Below are 12,062 nucleotides of genomic sequence, written 5' to 3'. Positions count from 1 at the left end.
TAGAGCGGCGCCGCTGACGTCGGCGTTTTGGCTGTATCTCGGGAGGTTTATCCTCGACTGGATCCTTCTGGTTGTCTCCATTGTTCTCTTTAGGTGTGTCCACCATGTATACGTCATACGAGGAAGTGGCCGTCCAACATCCGGTAAACGGCGGGTTTTGGGCCTCCTCTTCTCCGGCATCGTCGTCCATACCGTCGATGTCTTCGGAGCCGTAATCGAGCATGTCGGTTAGGTCCTCGACAGTGGGTATGAAGTGGGCGGTGGGTGGGAAACAAAATTCTCCGTCATCAGCCTCCAGTTCGAACCAGATATAATTCGACTGTGAGTCCCCCGCTAAGGAGAGTGTTTTTAATGAGTTTAGCACGTCGCCTAAAGGCGAGTGCTGGAAGATGTCCGCGGAGCTGAATTCGACGATCGACGCCCGATCAAGCTCGTCGTGCGCGGACGCACATGCTTCGGAACCTGTAGCCAGAGACGTGTCCGAGGTTCCGGTAACACAGATCCCACCCGAGGTAGGGTCTGTGTGCGGCTCCGACGCCGCTGAATCTGCGGCCTCTATGGCGGGGTTGAGCCTCCCGTCCTCGGATGGCGTGATCTGCTCCGGATCTAGGGCCAGAGCAGTTGCAGGCGCTATCTCCTGGATATGATCTGATGACAGATTTAAGTCATGTTCATCGTGGTGACAGGGAGCGGCTGCCGCGGTCTCGAATCCGTCGAAGATCAAGTCTCCGCGGATGTCCGTGACGTAGTTCAACCTTCCGAATCTGACTTGATGGCCAGGGGCGTAGCTGTCGATCTGCTCTAGATGGCCAAGTGAGTTGGCCTGCAGTGCGAAGCCACCGAATACGTAGATCTGTCCGGGGAGGAATACTTCTCCCTGAACAACATTGTTGTAGATGATTCACGGGGCCATCGAACCTCTTGACGATGACACAGCGGAAACTCTCAATGAAAGTACCAATGTCGGTGTCAAAACTGGCAGATCTCGGGTAGGGGGCCCGAACCTGGGTAAACATCGTGTCCCCCGTCTCCTGTTACCATCGACCTTAAACGCATAGTTCGGGACCCCCTACCCGAGATCCGCCGGTTTTGACACCGACAAAGGGTGTTCGAGCTTTCGATGGCATGGGCGCTCAAAGAACCAGGTGAGACATTCCTTGTCGTGAGGCCATTTGTTGGCCTCCACCTTCCTAGCAGAGTTAGCCCCCCAACTTCGAGATACATTTTGGTCTTCAACACTTGTGATTATTTCTCCAGCCATGCATAACTTTTGATGGATCTCACACCGTGTCCACTTCACTAAAACCATGAAACAATGAGACAAAAGAGTCCACGGGCGAATAATTTAAAAAAGAAAAATGCTAAATAGAAACTATGTGGCAGAGCATGCATATGCTTTCGTGTGCTTGTTGTTGGCTTAACTTTTTTTATGGTTGCTCGGAGAATTCATTTTTTATTTTCTTTAAATTAGAACTCGTGCATGATTTTCATGTCTAGCGCTTTCCTTCAAAAGAATATCCGATGTAATGCAATTACAATGAAAAAAATCATGAAAAACATGCTTGAAAGTTTTCCAAAATTATCAAGAAAACAGTACAACATGTTAAAAGGATGATGTTCTATCAACACTAATTATTCTTGAATTTATTTTTTCATATGCCGTAAATAAATTTATGCTTGTACTTGAAATTTTACATGTCTTCCCGCAAAATAAAAGAGAAGAAATTTTACATGTCTATAAAAAGCCATCTCTTCAACATACTGTATTTTTTGAGATTTTTTTTCAAAAAAAAAACTAAATATGGTTTCCCGGAAAAAACAAGAACAACTAAAAATAGTTCCATTGATCCATTCACCATAACTTTGGTTTGCATCGACAATTTCTCCTTCCACCACTGTGCTCTTTTCTTCGGCCTTCTTCCCGGCCAGATGGTCCAGATCAGGCCACGTTGTGCAGTGCACCCATAGCTAAATCCAGGTTTCTTCGGCCTTCACCGTCGCTGAATCAGCCCGCTTCCCGCATCTGCCGATCTCCCCCGCTCCCCACCTCCCCTTTCCATCGGGCCGTAGCCACCGCACCGCCCCCGATGGCCTCCTCCGCCGCCGGCGCCGGCAAGTCACTGATCCAGACATTCCGCAAATTCTTCAAGAAGCCGTGGGAGATCACCGGCCCGTGCTCCTCGCCCGAGTACCGCAGCGCGGTCCCGGGCGCGCTCGAGTACCGTCAAACCTGCCCGGCCACCCTTCGCGAGGACTCCCCCAGGGCCATCATCCCCACCTCCGACCCGGAGACCGTGTTCGACATCAAGTACTACCCGCGCGACTGCCGCCGCAACCGCCCGCCCGTCCGCCGCACTCTCCTCCGCAAGCCCGACCTCGAGCGCTACATGGCCGCCAAGCAGTTCGACCCCGCCAAGGACTTCCCTGTCCCCTACGTCAATTCTGCCGTCGAGGAGGACTACAGCGCCGTCGGCGGCGGCTACACCCAGTGATCCAGGTGAGGGCTGCTACCTTTAGATCTGGGGTTAGAGCTAGGGTTCCGTGTCATGCAGGCCTAATTGCAATCTTAATCTGAATCAGTGTGTGTCTGTTCTTTTATAGAATCAAATGTAGGCTCGGGGCGTCAGTACGTGTGCAATAGTTGATAACCCAACCTTGCTTTGTGAAATGAGATATTCTTTCTTGTTGCAACTCGTGAAATAGTTAGCTAATTATGATGGTTTGTTCAACAGTAACCCAACTTCATCACCATCCTTTTAGAGGGAAATGCATCATGCGGCATAAGTTTTTAGTTATGGCCTGAAGTCAAGGTTTAGTATATCATTGTGAGTTGCTAAGGCCGCGTTCGGCAGTCCACGCTCCTTCAAATCCTAGAATCTACGGAGCAGCTGTTAGCTCGCTCCAGGGATTATAACCCCAGCTCCGTCCGCTCTGGGAGCGGAGCGGAGGGACACCGAACGCGCCCTAAGTCTCTGGTTTTCAAGTGTATATCAAAGATATATTGGTTGCCTTGAACATTGTGATGTAAAATGAGGATGACATTTAAACGAGCTATGAGAACAACAAGTCCTGTCTTCCATTCCTTTGAGCCTACGGACGCTGCAAGAATCCAGTTCCAGCACCATCCTACCCTATTGTTTCAAAACAGCAGGCTTACGCTTTAAGGTTCATGTCGGGAACCGTTTGAACCACTCACAACTTCTTTCATGACAACATCTAATCAAAGCAAAAGAAAGGATGGCAGAAAGTTAGGAATAATCCAAACTACAAAGTTCATTTTGTACTGCAGGCGGTTCCATTTCTTTCTTGATCGGAGTTCTGGGTATGGGCTTATATGGTTCCAGTGAACCAGGATTAGATTTGGAATGATAAATTAATCAATCATACCCTGGGCTTCCCCCAAGGTGACACTGAAGGTTACCTCCTTTTGTGCGTCCCTCACCTCCATGAGGATGATCCACTGGATTCATTGCAAATATGGACGGGGAGCGGTCTCAAGTTTTTTGGGGTCCTCGAGATCGCATTTTAGGCCGAGTAGAGACGCTAGGGAGTCTCAAACAAATACGATGAACATTGACATGGCCAAGGCTCTAGGTTTTTTATATTTTGTTTATTGCATGCATTTCTTCCATGGTCCGTTGCTATATTATGTGTATGTACTTATTAATGTTGTCTGGAAGGAAGAATCATAATTTGTTTGTGTTGCGTGTAAGTTTTATTTATTTTGAGTAGGCTGTGTTTCAAGTTAGTTGGTTCATGCTAACTTCAGTAGATGTAATCTTTCACTCTAGAGTGCACAAATTTTGTTTTGAACTTTTGATTAGTTAGCTCTATACTTCACTTTACATAAAGAGCTAGGATGTTTTGTTGTACATTTGGGAGAACTGGAATTAGCAGGACTCTCATCTTGTAACATGCCTAGAGGTAACAAATGAGACGACCTTGCAATATATGGAACTGGTTCTAACCAATTAATTGCTGGCTCAATCTTAATGCAACATGGATATGAGGTTTACACTTTTTTCAGTGGGATATCTAGCGGGCATTATAAATATAATTCTCTTTCAATTCTCTTTCAGTACTGACCAAAAGTGTCTGATTGATTTTCTCTTAACATGTTTTTGTGTTTTTGAGTAAATCAACATGGATCGATAGGGTGTGTCAAAACAAAAAACATGGATTGATAGTTGGTACAGTAGCTTCTGATTTTTTGCAGTGGATCTGGAGATATGAACCATGATTAATTTTGATCAGTAACTGCCTATGCGATATTTTTGAAACCATGGCTAAAGATCTCCTGGCTAATTCATGCATATGAAGCACCTAAATACCAACCTTATTTTAATTGTGTTACACATCTGTGATACATCTGAGTTATTATTTTATAAAGGCACAACTGTGCAAGAGATGAAACAATCTGTCACAGATGAGATGCTTTCAGTATTTGAGTTTGACATGCTAGGTTTCAGAGGTTCAAGAGCCTTCTAATAGTTTCTATTTGGGTGTGCTGAAATTGACTGGAGATGAAGAAGTTACATGCTATGGTTATGAAGCCAGTTCAATTCTACACCAGCTATGTTATTGGGGTCAATAAATGGTTAAACTGACTAAGCTAATGTATTTACCACCAATTTTATCCTCTTTGGGACTAATGTGATCAATATGGCTACCAAGATGTTTGGTTGGCAAAAGTTGAGCTATGCTATTGCGTTGCTGAGGCAAGCAAAGTAGGCTGGTTAGGTCCAGAATTTATGCGGCAGATTCCAAAATGTTTAATCTACCGTAATAGCAGCTTTGCATGTATTTATTATGTCAGCGTGCTGATTTCCCTCAAACCAAGAAAATCTTTTTGAAGGTCAATAAATATGCTGAATACAGAGTAGGCAGTTTGTTTACTTTTGTGATTCAATGAATAATATATTTATCAATGTACACTGACACGCCTAGATGGCGTGTCGCATATGGGAAAGCGCTTAGACCTTTCCAAGTTCTCGTCACTACGATAATGTTCCTCCATGCAGAAATTTAAACCATTTTATTGAGGGTAAGTTTGGTTTGAGCCATTTGGCATTGTTCTTTCTCGTTGGCGTTTTAATTTTCTTTCCATAGTAGTCGTTAACAGTGACCTACATACTCTCCATATAGTGAAATTCTGCTTGGAAAAATATATTATTGCTAACTGCTCATTGTCATCGTGTTTGTTATCTTATTATAACTTATGTTCAGAATATCTAGTTCTTTCCTTGCTTGCCTTCTCATTTGCATTATCTGTGCCATATTCATTTAATGAGTTTCTTTCATGAATATCATCCTGCCAATGTCTGTCTTGTAGCATGCTTAATAATTGCATCAGGGCAACTGTTATCAGCATCTACTTTCAACCTGCCATACATTTTCACTGGCAGCATCTGCATTGTAGTACTACCCTGTTACTCACTTTATTGAGTGGTACAGGCTGTATGCCCGTAACTGGAATTGTACATGCTGGTCTTTTATCTAGATTTCCGGGTACCTTCTAGAGTTCGGGCCTTTGCCTATCTAAATCTATGATGAGAGAAGACACTTGCTACTAGCCACTAGCTAGAGTTTGGCCTTTGCTTATCTAAATCTATGACGAGAGAAGACACTTGCTCTAGCTACTAGCTATAGTTTGGGCCTTTGCCTATCTAACTCTAGACCTGAAGTTGAAGTCATGTCTAATTATTTCACTTCGTTTGCCAGGTCTTGTGGTCACGCTGCAGCCGAAGCTGCACTCACTTCATTTCCGCTCTTCCTTGGAAGTCCCTTCCTCTTTTGTTTCGGAGAAATTTTTCTGGTTGTAAAAGATGATGGTGGCAATAATATGGCTCTTGCGGAGTAAACCGGATGCACCTACCTTGTAAGTTGTGTTCCAAAGTCAGCCAGCCTAATGCTGATCTGTGGTTTAATGAAATTTATGAAAAACTCAAATCTTCTGCTGGAATCGGCACATGATCTACTTGAACTGCGTTTTGACAGACCAATGGAATGATTTCTTTGTACAATGTAGAACATGGTCTACACATGGCTTGGGGTTGTAACTCCCATTCGCATGTTGCAACCGCTGGTCCATCGAGGCTGTGTGCATGCGGTTTTACACACTTGGCTCACTGTGGCTGGGAACGCGCAATCTGCATCATCAGACCTGTGTATAAAAGAAATTAAAATCAAAATTAAAATCAAAATCACTGGCCAAGGTTGAATCCAACCAGAATTTAGATTGAAGCTACCGATTGTGACTGCCCTATAAATTTCTCAGTACGGATGTGTCCAATATAGACTTGCTTGGAGTTAGAATGCACACCAGCCGTCTGCTCTTTTGCTTTACCGCCAGCGTTACTACCTTTGATGGCGAATAACTGAGCATGCACAATGGTTTGCATGTTTCTTGTGCTTGTCTCTTTAGCTCTGCCGCATGCATGCCGTCTGATTTGCTGCTACCGATGAGATCAGAGACGGTCGAGCCTTTGAAGGATCTGGCGGGCAGGAAGCAGCAGCGTGACGTCGTGGTCTCGTAGGGATTGTCATGATGCATTCCTGGCTGCCACTAACGGTCAAAAGTCTGGCAAGATGGCCGGACAGGCGGTGGACCCTGGCTAACTTTGTCACGTTGTTTATGCAACAGTGCTCTTTAGTCCTTGCCCATGTGATTGTGATTGAGTACCAAGTCTTTTGTGCTAGATCTCCTGGTTTATGGAACGGGGGTCATGGTCACGGAGCGTTCGCTGGCTACAGGAAGAGTACCGAGTCGAGAGGAGCAGCTGTTGCGACGGCGCACCAAAACTTAGGTACTACCATACGCGAAGACTTGTGACGTGATTGGTTGCTAACATACACCCTAACCAAGCCCTGCACAGGAAGAAAATGGTCCATTTGGTTGACTGTGTTCATGGTTTGGCATGCATAGCATGAAACCTAAAAGTACCTTGGGGCCAGGCCCGTTGGAAACCGTTGAATCGATAATTTTCCACAACCAGGCCCGCGGGGTGCACGTGAACGGCGGCGGCTGCACGAGAGGAGCCACGCTCGAGATGTCGCGTTGTTTCTCGAAGCGCCGGCTTTAATTACCCTCACCACTCTCACACTATTACACCGGCAATGGTGATCAACGGAGCGGAGAACAGCAAGGCGAGCACAGGCGTCCATCACCGACATCACCATTATCACCGGCAACACTTCAGCAATGGCGGTAAGCCCTATTTTGACCTCCTCGCTCACAATTTTCATATTCGATCCGCGTTTTACATTGGGTTGCACATTCGATGCACGTGCTAGGGGTATGATTGACCGTGGGGGTTCAATAGGGTTGATCAACACATCTTGATGAGTAGCAAGTAGCGATGGATTTTAGGGTTTCGATTGGGATTGAGTACAAAGGATGGTGAATCGGGGTAAATCTTACACAGTAGCGCTAGATCCTAGCTGCGGCGACCCTGAAGGTGCTTGGAACGGCGGGGACTTGGGGCCTTGTAGTTGTCCTCATCCTCGCCTTCGTCTAGAACAATTGGCATAGTACTGTGACTTGGCTCTGGCGCCCTAACCACCACCTCCACCGCCTCTTCTTTCCTTTGGCTCTAGAATGATGACGGTCGGCGACACCGCGGCGGACAACTGGTCTTGACGAGTCCTGTACCCCTGTACTTGGCCCATCTTGCTCTCTGACCAGCATCGCCGGACTCGGCCTCATCCATAGCCCAGCGCAGTATGTCCACTGACATAGCGCATTTCTCTGGGTCAGGAATCAGCGTCTTCAACTCCTCTGTCGTCGCCTTCTTTACCACAACGTCTGCCTCCTATGCATGTCCTTGATGCTGGTGAAGTTAAAGCACACTTCCAAGGTGTTCTCAAACTTGGTGCGATCACCAAGCGAGCACCCAAGGAAGATAGCCCTCCAACCAATGCCCTAGGGGAAGGGGTTGGGGATGGAGTTCATGGCGACGGAGATATGGAAGAGGAGTGACAGTGAGAGACAACGAGGGTTAGTTGCGGTGGTGGGTAAGTAGTAGAGCCTTTGGGTGGGTAAATATAGGGGCTTTGGACGATAGGATTGAATGCTGATCAACCTTTGAACTTTGTGCTTTTCATAATGCAGATCGAGACAGAGAACACGAAGGGCAAGGAGGTGGTGCCGACCTTAGAGAAGTGCATGTAAATGGTGCCACCCTTAGACGATGACGTGGTGCTGGAGGAGCCCTCCAATGGCAAGCAGAAGAACTACGACCACTACCATGAGGAGGCAGGCCCAACTCACTTTTGCAAGGTGATCCTTGTCCCAGAGCTGGAGTGCCTGCCAAACAACCTGAGGTGCCTCGCCGTGCTTCAGGAGTTCGAACTGAAGACGAACACCGACTACGTATGGAGGGTGACGGTCCGGCTGATGAACGGCAGGGTCACCCTAGATTAGGGTTGTGTCGCCTTCGCCGCTATCCACCAGATCAGGATTGGCTACATGTTTACCTTCAAGCTGCTGACTCCCGACACCCTGAAGATGATCGTCTTCAACGACGACGACATTGAAGTGGTGACCAGGTGCAAGAAGCACCACAACGCCTTCGTCGTGAACGTCTAGAGAGCTCTTCGTTGCCTGATTGCACATGTTCTGAGTTAAACTGGTTCCTGCTTGCTTGTTTGCTGGTAACCTCACCACCTTCGTGAGGAGGTTACCAGACAATATATGTTGCATGTAACCAAACAACCTGCCTTGTGCTTCGGCCTAAACAAGCCCGCAACCAAACAACCCGCCTTCTGTTTTGCCACAGCCAGGCTAAAGGGTATGCATGCGACCAAACAACACGCAGATGTTGGTTTTTAGTCTGTTTTTTCTCAATCAGGCCCAACTGGGACAAGCATGCAATGCAGGCAAAATAGATTCGAACAAACAAGCAGTCATGGCATTTGGTAGATCCATCCAGGGCTAGCAAGTCTCGGGCGCGTCCCAATCATCTTGTACGAGTACTTGCTAGCAATGTCCAGGAAGCGTGACAATGAAACATGGTCGAAAGAAAGAAGACAAGGGGGAGGAAGGGTCGACTAAGACAGTTACCAAGAAACACAGGAAATGTTTGCCAACGCCGTGCTCTTGCGTACTGATACTCCGGTAGCTGTCGACATGTCGACTGATTCTTGCCGGTCGCATCGGCATCAGCAGCGTACTTACAGTAACAGTTGCGCCACGCGATGCACAATTTGTACGCACGCGCAGCACTGCTCCCCTAGTTACAGTGAGAAAGTCGGTAATATGTGGTGTTCTGGCCAGAAAGAGACGTGCTTGTCCAGACCTGGGTCCGCGCCCGCAGGCCGTGTAACGGTGTGAGGTGTATATATGTGTGGCTTTTGCTCTGTGCGTGCCCCGCCCCGGTAGCTGCTTTGTGCGATTGTGCGTGCCTGCCGGTCAACCGGCCACGCCCCATGGATCTATGCACCTTTGGGAATAACCGCGCAAAGTGCGTGGCGACAAGCAGATGGAAACATGTTAGCAGCCGCGCGCGGGGCGGGGCCTTCCGTTGGTGGCGCGTTTGGATCGGTCTGCTCCGTGCATCGCTCTCTCCAGATGAGATCGCTGGCTTTCCTTTTTTATCCTCTTTTTGAGAAAAATGAGATCGCTGGCTGGCTGGCTGGCTGGCTATAGCTCCGCCCATCCATTCCAGTGGGCCGGAGACAGCATGCACAAAGGCGACGCGAGTATGCTACTATGTAGGACCGAGGATCAATGTCGCATGCAGCCACCTTTTGCTGTCCCGCGTGTTGTCGACGCCGACTGTTCGATCCTGGTGTCCCTAGCTCACTCAGAGCGAGGACTGCCGAGTAAGCTCTATATCCGCGACATGGATGAGGTGAGGAGTTCTTACCTCAAGACGAAAGATGTCTTCATTTTTCAAGTTACCATCCACAATCATGTAGATCACACATATTTTGGTTGTCCTAGCCAAAGCTAACAGATTTGAGCCTGATATGAATATAACCTTTGATATTGGCACCTTCTCTCGAAATGATCAAGATATTTCAGCGTGGAGAGGGCGGTTTGTGGTTGCAACTTCTTCAAGCCAAGTACTTGCGGGGCGCGCCCCTCTTGACATGCTCATGAGTAGCTGGGTCTTAGTTCTGGAAATCTATCCAGAAGATTAAGCACGAGATCCGGCTCGGCGCCACCTTTTCGGTTAGAAATGGGAATGATACTCAGTTCTGGCTCGATCGTTGGTTGGGTGAGGAGCCACTACGTGTCCGTTTTCCTAGTCTTTTTGCTATCTGTTCGGACCCATCTATCCTGGTCTCCGCGGCATGGGTAGAAGACCAGTGGAACATCGAGTTCCGCCGTGCATTTGGCCAGGAGGAGGCCCTGCAATGGGACAGATTGACGGCCGCCGTTCCGTCAGGGCTGTCACAGTCTCCTGACATGGTCTCTTGGAGTCTCTCTCCTTCGGGAGAATTCTCCGTTAGTTCGGCATATCATGCGCTTTGTCGCGCTCTGGCCATACAGTGGTTATCACCACTGTGGAAGCCCTCTGTGCCGCTTAAAATAAAAATATTCGTCTGTCAGCTGCTCCGAAACCGCTTGCCCACGGGGACCGAGGTCCTTAAGCGCAACGGTCCGGGCGATGGCTTGTGCCCCCTCTGTAGTGTTCCAGAGACGGGTACTCACACGCTGTTCTCCTGCTCCGCGGCGCGGGCTCTATGGAGCTTTATTCGGGAGGCACTCGGGCCTGAATGGGAGGCCGGAGACCTGGCCGAATTCCTGCAGTTCAGGGCGACCCAGACGGGTCGCAAGCGCCGCCTCTTTTGGTGTATCTTTGCGGCATTGACGTGGACCCTTTGGACTACTCGCGACAAAATGGTGATCGAGCGGATCTTCCCGCGACGGGCTTATGACTCGTTCTACAAATTTCTTGCATTTTTACAGCACTGGCACCCGCTTGCTAGACAACGGGATCGTGACCGGCTTGGAGAGATGTTGGATGCGCTAGTGGCAACGGCGCGACGTCTTTCTTCTCCTTAGGCGAGCTTCGGAGTTTGCCACTAGGTGGCCTTTTTTGTTTCTTCTTCGTTTCTTGGACGTGTTGTGCTGTGGCCCCAGCTGATTGTTCACTTCTATTGTTCTTGGTACTTGGTTGTATGGATGTTTGCTTTATTTATAAAGCGGGGCGTAAGCCTAGTTGGAGAGATAATCAATACATTTGGGCGGATTTGGACATGTTTCCAGTTCTTCTCTGTGTGAGTTCCTTAAACAAACTTGTTAAACAACCTTTATATTACTAAAAAATAGTTGCTATTCACCCCAAACTTATCTTGCTTATTTAAAATTGACAGCTTATTTTCTAGCTCCAAGAAAATACGAAAGACAGTAGACGACACATATTACACTGCTGGCACAATGCTTACTTGGGAGGAGGAGAGGTACATTGTCTCGTCTGTTAATGATATTGAGTCGTTTAAGGGCACTTACAGAGATGGTCCAAATGATGCATGATACCTGCCACTAGTCCACACCTTAAACAATACCAACATTCGTAGAAATGCATGGTAAGATTATTTACTATTGTGCCACTACTCCATCTTTTTCTTACATTCTTCTTAAATAAACTACACGACTTACTATGTTACTATCATGTTCTTGAACACAAGCTCCCAAGATGTGCTGTGCCTGCGGTGACGGATGACCATGATGAGATGACAATTATTTGCCATGGCAAGACCAATTCAGGACGCACATACTTAGACTATAGCCCTACCATATGGACGCGTCCAAATTATTGGATGGTGGCGAATACTCAATGAGTGCAAGCTGGAAATTGGAGATCGGTGGATCTCTGTACTCCACGATGGAGATGCGGGGGTTTTCCTATTCTTCACATATATTCCCAGAGGAGAGGAATAGTGCGCTAGTAGTTTCCATGGTGGATACTAAGTAGTGGACATATTGCTGATCATGTTTTGAGATACTATGTATTGGCTATTGTTGTAAATATGCCCTAGAGGCAATACTATTTGTATTATTTGTTTCCAATTTATAGTTAATGTTTATATTCTATGCTATAACTGCATTGGTT

At 47.4% G+C, this 12,062-nt stretch overlaps 1 protein-coding gene across 1 annotated transcript; it reads left to right on the top strand.

The window, feature by feature from the left end:
- Positions 1-1,896: 1,896 nt before the first annotated feature.
- Positions 1,897-5,962, top strand: LOC109753731 (uncharacterized). The gene is made up of 2 exons (XM_020312651.4): positions 1,897-2,497; positions 5,722-5,962. The coding sequence occupies exon 1, from the start codon at positions 2,088-2,090 to the stop codon at positions 2,490-2,492; it is 405 nt and encodes a 134-aa protein (XP_020168240.1). The 5' UTR covers positions 1,897-2,087; the 3' UTR covers positions 2,493-2,497; positions 5,722-5,962.
- Positions 5,963-12,062: the final 6,100 nt, after the last annotated feature.

Source organism: Aegilops tauschii, chromosome 3 (genome assembly GCF_002575655.3).
Source record: "Aegilops tauschii subsp. strangulata cultivar AL8/78 chromosome 3, Aet v6.0, whole genome shotgun sequence".
Classification (NCBI taxonomy): Eukaryota; Viridiplantae; Streptophyta; class Magnoliopsida; order Poales; family Poaceae; genus Aegilops; species Aegilops tauschii.
This window is presented reverse-complemented; position numbering and strand designations above follow the sequence as displayed.

Excerpts from the sequence above, each read along its gene's own strand:
- LOC109753731 (XM_020312651.4), top strand. The coding sequence starts at position 2,088 with ATGGCCTCCTCCGCCGCCGGCGCCGGCAAGTCACTGATCCAGACATTC.